At 38.7% G+C, this 14,370-nt stretch overlaps 5 protein-coding genes across 9 annotated transcripts; 4 read left to right on the top strand and 1 right to left on the bottom strand.

The window, feature by feature from the left end:
- Nucleotides 1-997: 997 nt before the first annotated feature.
- On the top strand, nucleotides 998-8,538 carry LOC143143885 (b(0,+)-type amino acid transporter 1). Of its 3 annotated transcripts, none has more exons than XM_076305738.1 (6): nucleotides 998-1,372; nucleotides 6,221-6,574; nucleotides 6,682-7,430; nucleotides 7,608-7,821; nucleotides 8,098-8,211; nucleotides 8,303-8,538. In XM_076305738.1, exons 1-6 carry the CDS (start codon nucleotides 1,348-1,350, stop codon nucleotides 8,365-8,367), a joined length of 1,521 nt encoding a protein of 506 aa, XP_076161853.1. In that variant the 5' UTR covers nucleotides 998-1,347; the 3' UTR covers nucleotides 8,368-8,538. The 3 variants fall into 3 exon arrangements, with proteins under 3 accessions (XP_076161853.1, XP_076161851.1, XP_076161852.1); XM_076305736.1 differs by having other exon boundaries at nucleotides 1,002-1,372; nucleotides 7,906-8,211; XM_076305737.1 differs by lacking the exon at nucleotides 998-1,372 and adding an exon at nucleotides 5,217-6,024 and having other exon boundaries at nucleotides 7,906-8,211.
- On the bottom strand, nucleotides 8,523-9,743 carry LOC143143890 (uncharacterized). 3 transcript variants are annotated; one of them, XM_076305745.1, is made up of 2 exons: nucleotides 9,443-9,743; nucleotides 8,523-9,183 (listed from the first exon to the last, which is right to left on the bottom strand). In XM_076305745.1, the coding sequence occupies exon 2, from the start codon at nucleotides 9,178-9,180 to the stop codon at nucleotides 8,662-8,664; it is 519 nt and encodes a 172-aa protein (XP_076161860.1). In that variant the 5' UTR covers nucleotides 9,181-9,183; nucleotides 9,443-9,743; the 3' UTR covers nucleotides 8,523-8,661. The 3 variants fall into 3 exon arrangements, with proteins under 3 accessions (XP_076161860.1, XP_076161859.1, XP_076161858.1); XM_076305744.1 differs by having other exon boundaries at nucleotides 9,451-9,743; XM_076305743.1 differs by lacking the exon at nucleotides 9,443-9,743 and adding an exon at nucleotides 9,318-9,434.
- On the top strand, nucleotides 9,429-11,313 carry LOC143143889 (exosome complex component RRP4-like). Its single transcript, XM_076305742.1, has 4 exons — nucleotides 9,429-9,781; nucleotides 9,852-10,092; nucleotides 10,189-10,742; nucleotides 11,185-11,313. The coding sequence occupies exons 1-3, from the start codon at nucleotides 9,648-9,650 to the stop codon at nucleotides 10,699-10,701; spliced, it is 888 nt and encodes a 295-aa protein (XP_076161857.1). The 5' UTR covers nucleotides 9,429-9,647; the 3' UTR covers nucleotides 10,702-10,742; nucleotides 11,185-11,313.
- LOC143143888 (nicotinamidase-like) lies at nucleotides 10,717-12,480 on the top strand. Its single transcript, XM_076305741.1, has 3 exons — nucleotides 10,717-11,321; nucleotides 11,428-11,672; nucleotides 11,756-12,480. The coding sequence occupies exons 1-3, from the start codon at nucleotides 11,127-11,129 to the stop codon at nucleotides 12,321-12,323; spliced, it is 1,008 nt and encodes a 335-aa protein (XP_076161856.1). The 5' UTR covers nucleotides 10,717-11,126; the 3' UTR covers nucleotides 12,324-12,480.
- A 219-nt stretch (nucleotides 12,481-12,699) lies between these two features.
- On the top strand, nucleotides 12,700-14,185 carry Rpb7 (DNA-directed RNA polymerase II subunit RPB7). Its single transcript, XM_076305746.1, has 8 exons — nucleotides 12,700-12,974; nucleotides 13,121-13,230; nucleotides 13,306-13,465; nucleotides 13,540-13,590; nucleotides 13,658-13,723; nucleotides 13,795-13,866; nucleotides 13,942-13,975; nucleotides 14,043-14,185. Exons 1-8 carry the CDS (start codon nucleotides 12,963-12,965, stop codon nucleotides 14,057-14,059), a joined length of 522 nt encoding a protein of 173 aa, XP_076161861.1. The 5' UTR covers nucleotides 12,700-12,962; the 3' UTR covers nucleotides 14,060-14,185.
- Nucleotides 14,186-14,370: the final 185 nt, after the last annotated feature.

Below are 14,370 nucleotides of genomic sequence, written 5' to 3'. Positions count from 1 at the left end.
ATATAACGGAAAAGCCAGTCTTGATTGGACGAACTCTTGATTAGAAACTTGATAAACCAATGATGTAAGGATCAGATCATAGAATACTTAATCAAAGGAATAGAGTAAATAGGATAAATTTTTCTGTAATTTTTGTTCACGAGAGACAATTTATTTACAGATGTAGAAGTTTCGAGGAGATGTTAAATATAATTACGTCGTTTGTGTTTGAAGAAACGCATTAATAGTTATACCGTTTGACGCGTTAACAGCTTCGAATAGGACATGTATAGTATCCGACTGTAGTACTTTTAAATTAACGCACGATACGATTGTAAATTTCTTTAGACCTTGCAGCTTGTGAAACACTATTAAACAAAGACTCGAAAATTCCACTATTTTGTTCGCAATTGTATGCTTGACTTGTCTCAGTCGAACAAAGCTCCTAATCGTTGATTTCACCGACGAAAATATCAGCATTGGAAATATTAAACGAACGTCGACTTAAGATTTAACTTTCTATCCATCGCGTACTTTTTTCAAAAATGATCAAATGTATGTTATGAAAAATATTCAAAGCGACGTAAAGATCGAAAATTCATTATTTCATTCCATACGAAATCGTAGATTTACTCGTTTAGTTTAATTACACCCATTGGAGAAAATTCCCTTTCGATATTCGAGGAGGAAAACAAAGAATGTTTCTTGTCTGTACCTAGTCTGGATTCGATTTGAAAGAGAAGTAACGCGGAATTGAGTGGACGCAAGGTGAATCCACAGATACGGTATCGGTCTGGATTAAAAAATAGGAAACAGTTAAGGGATTACGAGGTGAATTCATAGGTATCCGATAGAACTCGAAAGACGGAAAAACGATATCGAGCGAGTTCGGGCGCCGACGCTGGGCGCTCCGGCGTCCATCCTTCCTTCCCTCTCGCTTTCACAGTTCCCCTACCCGACCTCGTTCCTATTCGCTATTCGGCGGGTACGTCTCCCTCTGTCAAACGCCCAGTTCATCGTCGGAGCTGGATCAGTGTTTATCGTGGTGTGATATTATAGCCTCGTACGACTCGGCCAATACGACGCAAACGAGGAATTCGCGGTAGAAGAGCTCGATCGGAAGTACTCGAATCGAAGACGGAAGAAGAGATCGCAGCGGTGCCATCGTTAGAGAATCCAGGCAAGGAAGAAGGGCGCACGAAACGGTCACCCCTCGAACCTCGAACAAGAGACGCGCGAGAAGAGAGTCAGACGGCGAGCAGAAGACAGCTGTAGTCTGGCAAAGGCAGTGGTTGCACCGAAAAGTCGGCGCAGTGTCATGAGAGGCGGTCTCACAGTCCGCCCTTCTTATCGGTCCCTCTTAGAGTCATGCATGTCGCGCCCTTCAAACGAGGTGAGCGACGCTTATTCCTTGTCCAACGTCGGCCGTTGTTTCTATCCTTTTACCGCGCGACATTGTCATACTTATCCGACGCTAGAGGCACTTGTTCGTAATTGGAAAGATTCGCGCGCTTTTTACCCTCGCCGGGTCAGTGAAGTGACCCACTTCATTCATAAGCGCGAATCCCATTCTTGGGAAAAGGCCCTCTCGTCAAAACTGTTGAGCTATACGAACGTTGCGTCAGACGTGCACGATTCTTGTACAATGCGAAAGATTTCGAGAAGCGCGGAAACATTTAAATCCCAGAATAGAAACGCTTCCGTAATATTTCACACGATAAAGAAACGAAAATTTGTTTATCCTTGATTTTGGCAAACAAATACGGCTATTAGCGATCGTAAACGAAACGAACGTCACCGGGCGGACATTGATCGATCTGCGTAAATCAGATGCAGAATATGTCGAAATCTTCGCGGAAAGGACACAATGCTTCGATCGAACAAAACCTGTTGGTGCATGCTCGTGTTTGAGTTATAGAACGAGAAAGCACGTGCGTGCCAAGATGCATGATTCTAGTTTTGCTTCGCCCAGCTGTTGTTGGAGCTAATTGTGTACGAATGTTTCCGTTCCGTCCGGTAGATTTTCATACCGGTATAAAAGCGTACGAAACTCTTCCTTGCATTACGAAATTTGATAAGCCAAAACCGTTGCACGGATCGAGCTCGTTTCGAAATCAAGGAAAATAATTGATCGCGAACGCAAAAATATGAGAAAATGTATAGTTATTTTTTTTTTTCGTCGTTCGTTTATCGGAATGCTACTTGATGTAAACGGGTATTCAAAGTATTTTGACCCTAAGATCGTAACGTGTAATACAAACACGTATGTAACGTTCAACGTATACCGTTTACACGTGTATCGTTTGATCTTGGCAATTTTGGTTGTTTACAGTCGCGCGTAATTGGCATGGATACCTATGCAGACGATTCAACGAACCGTTCCAAAGCGGAATTCGCAACGGTGATGTCGAGTCGAAACGGAAATGTTCGTTAAGTCGAAATGTGGTAAAAACCACTCGTTATGCAATTCAAGAGAGCGCGAATCGCAAAATCCACGAGCAGTTGCGTCATCCCGCGAAACGGGAAACTCGAGTTTGCAGAGTGCACGGAATCCTTAAGATATTCCGAGAATATCTCCCGCGCGTTTCCTCTTCGATTCTCTCCGCGATTTGGCGATCCCGAAGACATTTATCGAAGTCGAGAACACGTTTTACTTGTCCGTAATTTTCGTTATCTACTCGATCGTGCTTTCTTCCTGCGTTGATTTTTAAGAATCAAAGTATCGAAGAAAATGCCAAGAATTATCGAGGAATTGGACACCGTACGATTACGTCTGGAATTGGAATTCGCGCGGGAGGAATGCCTTCTCGCGGACGAACGAGCATTATGGATACAAGTTCGATTCCGATCGAACACTCTTCCCACGTTCGAGTTCCCGAGTTTATTTTTAACGTCTCACAATGGATGTGTGCCGTACGAAGTGGTCGCAAATAGACAAACGAGTTCTCATCGTATCACTCGACGGAGAGAGACAACGGCGATACGTTCCGTTTAAGCCAATTATGCCCTTTGCACGCAAACCAATACGAGCCGTTATTCTTCTCAATGGTATTTGGTTACTATCTGGGTCGAATGTGTTCGAAAGAGAGTCGGGTTCATCGCGACGAAAAGAAATATTATAATTACATCGTGTCCTCGAATACGTCCTCCAAGTTCGAACCTGTGAAAACTCTTGCCGGTGGTTAGTCGACGTCCCCCGTGTCTTCTATACACGAAACGTCGTTTCGATTTCAATTTATATTTAATGCACGATAAAAGGCCTATCTGCTCCGAGTTATAAGACAATGGCGAGCACACACCGTGATCGATAGGACGAAACGAAAATCATCGACACGTTTACACGGGCTGTACGAGGCGTCGAATATTTAAGCACGCTCGCACGATTTTCGATCGATGTAAGAGGTTCGCACAACGTCGAATCGAACCTTTCCGAGTGTAGACCCTACGGTTCGCAGAGTAGGTCACCATCAACCACGTGTCGTCGACTGCATCGAACTCGAGGCAAACGTTGGTCACGAGTCGCGACGCAAAAGACGTTCTTCTCGCACAATACTCTATAGTCGGTTGCATATACTCCGCGTTCAACGTCGCAGTGCCTCGTGCTGCGAGAAAACCGTACAAATTCGTGCCGTTCGGCACGAGAGTCGGTCAAACGAATTCAACAGCTTCTAGACACCACATAATGTTCATTTTACGATCGATTCGACCTTTGTCATAAACGTAATCGATCGTGACCACGTTCTCGCGCGAAGATCGGTTTCTTTCGTACGATCAATTAAACGTAATTGGATCACCGCGATAGTCGATCACAATGGAACGATTTAAAAACGATTATACGGTTCGATCGTTAATCCCGAATAAGTACCGGCGATAATCGTCGTCGTCGTCGTTCCACGGTCTTACGGAATACGGGATTTAAATACAGTTGACGCGCGCAAATAATGGAAGGCTATTCCTCGAAAGAGATGCAATCAAATGTACGTTCGTGTTACGCTATTGATAGAAGTTGCCGATTAAACTCTGCGGACGTAAATGTTTAGCAGTACCTATACACATACGTGTATGCATATGTGTGTGTGTGTGTATATCGTGTTACCGTTTCGAAAGAATTTGCAACTTAATTCACGGTGCGTCGTCGCGCGAGAAGAAACGTGCCCGGTGGCAATCACCTTTTATCGAACAACAGCTCTGTTACTTGAACCGTTTAAAACCATTAAACTCATCTTTCCCTTGTGTCGAGCAATTACATCGTTCAACGATAGAAGAAAATATTGGCCGCGATTGCTTTTAAACAAGATCGTATTACGTTCCTCGTACTCTTGACACTCTTGTCTGGATTAAAAACTACGCAATAACATCGCAACTGAGTGACGTGAGATAACAGAAACCTTCCTTCTTTCCATCTTTCTTTTCGCTTCGTAGAAACATTTTATGTAACACTTCGAATAGTTTTCGAGACAATGCATTTCGTCTCGGTCGCATAAATCAATTGTAAAATTCATGACGGGGTTGCATCGTGCCAAAGCCAGAAAATGCAGCCACAAATTCGTGGCAGACTTTCGTTCTTGGAAACCAATTCGGAAATAATTTTGGTTTTAAATTCCCGCGCGTAAGCAATATCTACGCGTTGCTATACCGGAACGACGCAAATTACTTGTTGCGATCAGCAGTTTGTACAAAATTCTTTCAACGAATACGATTCGATGGTAAATTCCTAATTTCGTTTGCTCGCCCGAAATGTCGTGCACAGTTTCGTAAACTATGCGGAAGCTATGACCAAAATGTCGAGAGAATAGCGAACAACCGAGTCGACCGTGCTTTATCGGAACATCGAGGCGAGCATCGGACAAAAAAAAGTCACGAGTCGAACGGACCTTACGGGAGAAGAAAATAAACGACATTTTCAAGGTGGACAATATTTTAATACGATCGAACATCGTAACTGCGTCGCGAAAATCGATAGTTCTTTATCGAAAGGTCACCTTGAAGTTGAAACCACACTCGGTTCGCCTGGCGCGGTACGAGCGTTCAATCGCTTCAAGACTGAATTCGTTTTGAAAGAATGCAACGTGCTCGTATTGCGCGTTATATACGTATCCACGTATGTAAGCAACGACTGCGTGGCTGCGTTACTGGCTTCGTAGATCGATAATATCGATTTTCGACGCGAACGCGGCGGTACGAATCGCAGCCCGATACGAATCTCGAACCAAAATACGGAAACGGATCGATAAACTCGGTATTGAGTCCGTTTCGATACACGCGCGCAAATTTACCTCGCGTGCGCTTGTTTTGCGTATCGTCCTATTGTGCGACGAAACGCGTAAAGAAGGCATAACGATCTCGGTCACGAGAAATCTTTTGGCAACCGGCCACGCGAACTATTACGGTAGCAGCAACGTCCCAAAGATAATAATATAATATTGTACGTCACGTGGCGACATAAATACAAAATTCAGCGATTTGCCGCTTACCATATCCCCTCGGGAATTTGTATGAGCCGTTTCGCTAATCTTTCGTCGGTCACAAGCAGTCACGAGAAGGAAGCGACGCGATACGGTCGCGTGATTTGAACCGCAAAACATTTTTCGAACGACACAGTGGTTCTTAACCTTTTCAAGTTCACAGCGCGCTTTAGAAAGTATAAACAACCAGCGCAGTTGTTTACAAACTTTGAGTAATAAAAAAAAAAAGAAAAAAAAGATGGAATAAAAATTTAAAAGATTCGCGAAACGAAGGTTAAGAATCGCTAGAGGGGCAACTACCGGCGCCGATTTTACAGGCTGTATCGAACAGGTGTTTCCTAGTCACTAAAACGATACGAATGACGATATAAGTGAAACGTTTTTGTCTCCGTGGGACGCCCCGTTTACGCGTTTATACTCGCGCGGGAGTGGAGAATGTTGAAAGATTTGACGTTAATTACCGATAACCGGTGACGGTAAATGTTAAGAATCAATGACGGGTAAAATTCACATTCCTTCGCGGAAGTCGATACTTGTTTGAAGTCGTCCAATAATAAAGTCTCGTGAATTATGTACGAAGGTAACCGTACGATCCTGTTTCGGTGAAATTCCTTGGATCATAATGGTCCATCGTTTCAGAGAATAGTGTGTTCTTAAGTTAGTGCATACCATTGGGTAGACCTTTAATCTTATTATGTTTTAAACGGTGGTAACCGATGAGATCCGTTCGGAGGAAATCGGGCAGAGGAGTGAAAACGTAATATGAATTGTTTCAGCTACCGTGGGACATGATCCACAGACGAGCAACGGCAATCAGCCGCAGCAACAGCAACAAGCCGGTGGTTGGATCGGAGTTCCCGAGTCGACGTTGGTCTCGCGATCAGCCAGGAGCAATGGGAGCAGCAACGGCTGGAACTCTGTTGGTGCGATGCCGTTTCAACATCAACAACAACAGCTACACGAACGGAAACAAAAAGAAACTAAATCTGGGGATTTGGGAGATGACGAAGACGGGGGTGGAGGGGGTGGAGGGCTGGAGGGGACGGACCCAGAGGAGAACAACTCTGTTCACCTCAAGAGACGGGTGGGACTCGTCAGTGGGGTGGCTCTAATCGTTGGTACCATGATAGGTAACGATCGACTAGCGAGCGAGCGAGTACGAGCGCGCGCGCACATTCGATAGAATTTCTCGTTGGAATTTGATTTCGTAACGTGTATGTTCCTTGTTCCGCTCCAGGTTCCGGGATATTCGTTTCGCCGTCAGGGCTTTTAGTTCGAACTGGCAGTATCGGAATCAGCTTCCTCGTATGGACGGCCTGCGGTCTGTTGAGTCTGTGCGGCGCGTTGGCGTACGCCGAGCTAGGTACAATGAACACGAGCAGCGGCGCCGAATACGCATACTTTATGGACGCGTTCGGCGCACCGCCTGCTTTCCTCTTCTCGTGGGTCTCCACGTTGGTCCTGAAACCGTCTCAGATGGCGATCATATGCCTCTCGTTCGCCCAATATGCGGTGGAAGCGTTCGCGGCCGATTGCGATCCACCCGAGGAAGTCGTCAAGATCGTAGCGCTCCTGGCGATCATACTTATACTGCTGGTGAATTGTTACAGCGTTAATCTGGCCACGGGTGTGCAGAACGCATTCACCGCGGCCAAATTGATCGCCATACTCGTTGTAATCGCCGGCGGTTCTTATAAGCTGATACAGGGTAACACGCAACATCTTAAAGGTGCTTTCGACACGATGGACGGCAATACCGTAAACATCGGCAGACTAGCCACGGCCTTTTACACCGGCTTGTGGGCTTACGACGGTTGGAACAATCTCAATTACGTCACGGAAGAAATCAAAGACCCCTCGAAAAATCTACCACGTTCCATCATGATCGGTATACCCCTCGTTACACTTTGTTACGCGTTGATAAACATCTCTTACCTAGCCGTGATGTCGCCGTCGGAGATGATCGAAAGCGAAGCCGTTGCAGTGGTAAGACGACAACCTGTAATTCCGTTGTTGTTTCGGTTAGAAGCCAAGAATTAGAATACACGTGCGCGTGTACTCGGAATTCTTTTTCTTGTTTTTTTTTTCGAGCTAACATCGATCGGATTTCTTGAGAGAAAAAATATCATACGAAAGTCATCATCCTTCTGTAACGTTTTGCAGACATTTGGAAATCGGATTCTTGGCGTTATGGCGTGGCTCATGCCGCTTTCGGTTGCAATCAGCACGTTCGGTTCCGCAAATGGTACTCTCTTTGCAGCAGGTAGACTATGCTTTGCCGCGTCCCGAGAGGGTCATTTACTCGACTGTCTTAGTTACGTGCACGTGCGACGTTTTACCCCTGCGCCAGGGCTCATCTTCCACTCTCTCGTTGCAGGTACCGTTTATGCGTTTATTCTAGATAAAGACGAAATATATACGCCGGTATACGTGTACTAATTCTTTAATAAAATACCATCAGGAACGATGGTATTATCTGGAAACATAGACTCCTTGATCGACTTTTTTTCATTTACCGCTTGGATCTTTTACGGCGGAGCAATGCTTGCTCTGTTGGTGATGAGAAGGACCAGACCGAATCATCCACGACCATACAAATGTCCGCTGGTGATACCTGTGCTCGTACTTGGAATCTCTGTGTACCTGATTATAGCGCCAATCATTGATAAGCCTCAAATTGAATACTTGTACGCAACCGGGTTCATATTTGCGGGCATGCTTGTCTACCTCCCGTTTGTTAAATACGGATATGTGCCCAAATTTATGGGTAAGTGAAAGCGAATAAATTCAACTAATAGAATCGATCGTTAACGCTAACGAACACTGCTAACGTAATATATTACTTTTCCCATTCGCAGATGGAGTAAATGCCTTTCTTCAGATGTTACTCGAGGTAGCACCAACGGCTGCAGCCTTTGACTGACCTCGATCGAATACAAGGAACGGTTCTTTTAATGCCAAATCATTCCATTACGGCATTGCGAACCATGTACGAATATCTATTTTAAATATCCATAGACAAAAATGTGTATCTTGTTATTAAAGCTCTCAAGGCTGACCCAAATGAATTCACAAATATAAAAATATTATTTTATTACTTGTTATTCTTCGTATATAACGTACAATATATGGAACATGTTAATAGACATAATTAGTCGATGTTGTATCAATTACGATCAAGCGACTGAAAATATTTTCAACGTTTACGGTTACAATTTTATCTTTTCTTTTTACTCGCTTGGTTTTTACTTACTTTTCCATAAACCTCTAATATACCGGCGGATTTTCTCTTACGAGTCTTTGTAGTTTTATGTTTTACCATACTTCTTTCGAGTCCCGATACGTGTTCCTCGTTTTTCTGCATTTCCTTTTGCATCGCTCTCATATTCTTTAACGCTTTATAATTCATTTCCTTGTTTCTAGGAGCTTTCGCTCCTAAACTTACGGCAAGCTCGATTTTTGCTTTGTCTGCCTTTGCCTTTTCAAAACCGGACATACCGAATTTCATAACCTCGTATCTAACGCGTTTCATTTCTAGTTCCTGCTTCTTCTTCCGATCCATGTATTTATCTTCCGCACTCTTTTCCTCTTTGTCATTGTTTTCTTCGCCTTTTCCAAGGTGAACAAGTTCCTTTGTCTTCCTTTTTCGACTTTCATAAGTAATCGATACGAATTCTTCTGCAGCATCTTTTTTCACTTTCGACACCCGCGTCGGAATAAAATCTTCCATTTTCATGTACTAAAAAATAATCAATGCAATTTGCACTTTTACAAGAGATTAAATAATAAGGCTTCTAAATACGTGTATCGTGTCTAATAATCATTCTAATAACTGTCGTGAAATGTTGAATGATATGATTATTATGTACATACATTTGTACGAATAAACATAAAATTTCTACACATGTGTTTTAATTGAAATATAGGGTTATTCTCTGTTTACTAAAAATAACAAATTCTGTTCACTTTGATATTCAGCAAAAATTTCATGAACACACCTACTTACACTTTTACGAATACGTAGTACAAAGTATCGAAGTCTAGTAAATTTTAAAATATCATATTTGTGTACAAGCAATACTTGGACATAACCTTAAATATAATCTTGCAACATGCGTTGAACATAATGTAAAGTAAATTATAGCACATTGATACATTTAATAATCGTATGTGCATATATTAAACGAAAACTGTCCGTTCAAAATGGAAGAATATCCACCCATTGATGTGCGTTTGGCTGTGAATAGGGTTGATTTAAATTTAATTAAAAGCGAAGAAACGCAGCCACGAATATATACACCGGGAGAAGAAATATCTAGCCAACCTGACTTTTTGAGGTAAACAAGGTGTATATAAGCTACCTATGAATAAGAAGCAGAATTTCCATTTCGTATTAATTTTTATTAGAGGTCACGGAACGTATGTAGACGATGAGAACACATTACGTGCATCTGTAGCTGGTGTTTTAGAAAAAGTAAACAAACTTATTTCAATAAGACCCTTGAAAGCACGTTATCAAGGTGAAATAGGAGATGTTATTGTAGGTCGTATTACCGAGGTACAACAAAAACGATGGAAAGTTGACACAAATTCCAAACTCGATTCTGTACTTTTACTATCTAGTGTTAATTTACCTGGAGGAGAATTGGTACGATATTGAAACAAAACGCCATCTACTTTTATTATATTTTATTTAAAGTGTAAATAATTTTAAATGTATTATTTTTTTGTCAATATTTATTAGAGAAGAAGATCCGCGGAAGATGAACAAACTATGCGACGGTATCTTCAGGAAGGAGATTTAATTTGTGCAGAAGTACAAAGTACTTTTGTAGATGGTTCACTTTCGTTACATACTAGAGTCTTAAAGTATGGCAAGTTATCTCAGGGTGTAATGATAAAAGTTTCACCGGCTCTGATAAAACGAAAGAAAACGCATTTTCACAATTTGGAAAATGGTGCGAGTTTAATATTAGGAAATAATGGTTATATTTGGATCGGAGCTAATAAACAAGATACCGATAAATCAGAGGGTGGTTTCACTCAAGATTTATCGAGAATTCCACAAGCAAATCGCGAAGTTTGCGCACGACTTCGTAATTGTATTTTTATTTTAGCACAATATAATATGCATCTCACAGATACATCTGTCACATATGCTTACGAAGAATCTATAAAATACAAAGTGAACGAATTATTGGAACCTGAGGCAATGGTCGATGTATCGATATTAACGCATCAGAGACTTGTGCAATGATTCTGTATTATTATTAACATGCTGGAAGCAGAATTTACAGAGTAAAAAAATTTTATAATTATTCCTGATGTAAATTTTATATTCAAGATACGCGGTAATAAAACTTTTAAAAACTTCCTAATAAATTTCAATTTATTTCTTAACGTACCAACTAGAATTGCGATACAATTAAAATAAACAACAGTTGATCTTACTATGAAATTGGTTTGACGAATCTATGATCCTTGTACTGAGTACAAATATAAAATGTTAATACTGCACTGCAGTATAATTGAAATAGATTATATAGAAATACACTGCAGTATTTTATCAGCAGTTTTCCCTGTAAGGAGGCACGAAAAGTAGTATATAATGTGGTTATGCCCTGCTAATACGAATATTGATTAAACAAATGACTTAGAAACAAGTAGCCACAGTGAAAGAACATGGATGCGTGCTTCACTGCTTTTGATAAAGATGAAGATGGATATTTATCTCTTACAGAATTTGAACTCATTTGTCGTGCATTGTTTCGTAATGACCGTGGAAAAATTTATACTCTTGAAAAAGATCAGTTGAGTGAAATATATTCTATATTTGATTGGAAAGGAGATGGAAAGATTGATAGGGAAGAGTTTGAGGTACATTTGTAAATATTGCAATTCTGATGTAACTGTGAGATCTAGACTGATCTAGTTACGATTTTTAAAACTAAGAGTAAACTTAACTGTTTTCACAATTTTTCAGATGTGCTGGAATCGGTGGATTAAAGTATGTTGTCGTCCAAAAAATGTTTTCTTGATTGTAGATGTACAAAATGATTTTATAACAGGTTCTTTAAACATTAAGCAATGTGCTGCACAACACGATGGTTCGGAAGTGATCGAACCAATCAATCGGCTGTTGGATACTGTACATTTCGATGCAGTATTCTACTCCCTTGATTGGCATCCTGTAGATCATGTGTCTTTCATCGATAATTTACATCTTAGGTAATTAATTCATCTTTCTATATTTGAATCTTATTAGTACATTTTACAATTGTTTTCGAGTCAAATACTCTTTCTTTGAGTAGAGAAGTTGATCCTAGTAGTGAAATTCCAAAAGAAGCAGCACAAGTTTACGATACAGTCACATTCAGAGGGCCACCATTGCTAACACAACGTCTTTGGCCACGTCACTGTATTCAAGACTCTTGGGGTGCAGAGCTTCACAAAGACCTAAAAATTGTCAATAATGCAATTAAAATATACAAAGGAACAAATCCAGAAGTGGATTCATATTCTGTGTTTTGGGATAACAAGAAAATGCAAGATACAACATTATCCTCGCAATTACAAGAAACAGGAGCAACAGACATATATATTTGTGGATTAGCTTATGATGTTTGCGTTGGAGCTACTGCAGTTGATGCACTTAAAAGTGGTTATCGAACTATTCTCATTGACGATTGTAGTCGAGGAGTAGATCTTGTTGATATAGAAAAAACTAAAGCTACTGTTATAGCTAATAATGGTGTAATTGTGAATTCGAATCAAGTAAAAGCAATGATCGAAGCAAAGGACCGGCGACCAGAACTTGGATATAAATTAGCTTTGGAAATTAAACAGAAATTAAACTCTGTAGACTCCGATAATAAATAATTTAATTTCACATTTAATTTATATTTTGTGTAAATTAAAAATTAGTATACGAGTTTCTCAACTAAGAGATTAGTATATGAATTCGTTAAATTAATGACATTGAATGTCGCAAAAATTGTTCTGTTAAGAAGGTTTAAAATGTATTAAATAAACTAGAATAAATATATTTTTCTGCATCAAACTTTAATGTATTACTTTTTTCCGAAATTAATTTTTAAAATTCCAATATGTTTTGTTCATAAATAAACAATATTATTTAACAATAAAAATATTCATATAAACTGTTTTATTCTATTTACACGTACATATGTACATTACATATTCCCGCGAAATTAATAATCGTGATGCTTAACCGCAACATGTATTCTGTCAATTGATAATATTGTCTATTAGTATTGGTTCATTATTTTTCTTGTAAATCAATAAAGTAGTAAAATTAACTAAGAAATACACAAGCAAAATGTACAACATTTAAATGATTATAAACTCTCAGATATTAATAAAAATTGTTAATAAAAAATGATGATGGTAGTTATCGATCTACAAGTATAACCTACAAAAGCGGAACATTTATTGTGTACTTGTTAAATTTAGAACTATTAAATATTGTGTAATTTTATAATATTGAGTCAAGGCATTATGTTTTATCACGTAAGTCTAACATAAACTAAGTTTATGAATAAATTAAAATATTACAAAATAAAACAAGTTTATGTACACTAACTTAATAATAATTAAGAAATGGATAAGTGCTGTTAAGTTGTCATGTTTAATTTAAAAATATTGCGTCTTTACAGATATCATTGGAACACGAAATTTTATTACATCCTAGATATTTTGGCCCTCAATTATTGGACACTGTGAAACAAAAATTGTATACAGAAGTGGAAGGCACCTGCACAGGAAAGTATGTTTATCGTTTATAATCGCCTTGAAAATAGAATGTATATTTAAAATAATTATTTTAATAATGACATTTTAGATATGGTTTTGTAGTTGCTGTAACAACAATAGATAACATAGGTGCAGGAATCATACAACCAGGACAAGGATTTGTAGTTTATCCAGTTAAATATAAAGCAATTGTTTTTAGACCATTTAAAGGAGAAGTACTTGATGCTATTGTAACACAAGTAAATAAGGTAATGAAATAGATAAATATATGTAAAGATATAATGTTGTTGAATGCTATTTTTCTTTTTCTTATTTTTAATAGGTTGGAATGTTTGCAGAAATAGGTCCACTTTCCTGTTTTATATCCCACCATGTAAGTTATTCTTAAATGGGTTGTAATTTTATAATGCTGTTTTATAAATTAGTAATATTGTTTACAGTCAATCCCAGCAGATATGCAATTTTGCCCGAATGTAAATCCTCCATGTTATAAATCAAAAGAAGAGGTAAATTGTGTTGCGAATAATATCTTACATAACTCTAACATTATAATTATATATGGTGATATAAATTACAGGATGTAATTATTCAACCAGATGATGAAATAAGATTGAAAATTGTTGGTACAAGGGTTGACGCTACAGGAATTGTTAGTATTCAAGTACATAATATTTATTTTCTTCTATTCTACACTTTTAAATGTTGCTGTGTTATTTTTTCACAGTTTGCCATTGGAACATTAATGGATGATTATTTAGGTAATTATATATTTTATTGGCATAACTTTATTTACAGTAATGTTTTTCTAAAATGTGTCTTTTACAGGACTTGTGTGCAACTGAATAGAATAAACGTATTGATTATTTAATTAAGTATACATTTTTTATCTGTAATGAAATTAATTTTTTATTGAATTTAATAAAATAAAATTTCAAAATATGTAAAGTAAAATGCATTTCCATATTTATTAGTAATAAATAATTTAATTCAATTACAGTGTAAAATTGCTAATGATACTTTATTAAATTTGATTTCTTGTTAAATGCTCATAATATATGATAAGAGATTAAAATTACTTATACAAAATGAAACTATATAATTTGTACAATTTTAACGATATCAATAGAATGTAGGGTGCTTTTTATATTTATTC

This window comes from Ptiloglossa arizonensis, chromosome 2 (genome assembly GCF_051014685.1).
Source record: "Ptiloglossa arizonensis isolate GNS036 chromosome 2, iyPtiAriz1_principal, whole genome shotgun sequence".
Classification (NCBI taxonomy): Eukaryota; Metazoa; Arthropoda; class Insecta; order Hymenoptera; family Colletidae; genus Ptiloglossa; species Ptiloglossa arizonensis.
The sequence above is the reverse complement of the archived record's forward strand: the minus strand, read 5'-3'. Positions and strand labels throughout refer to the sequence as shown.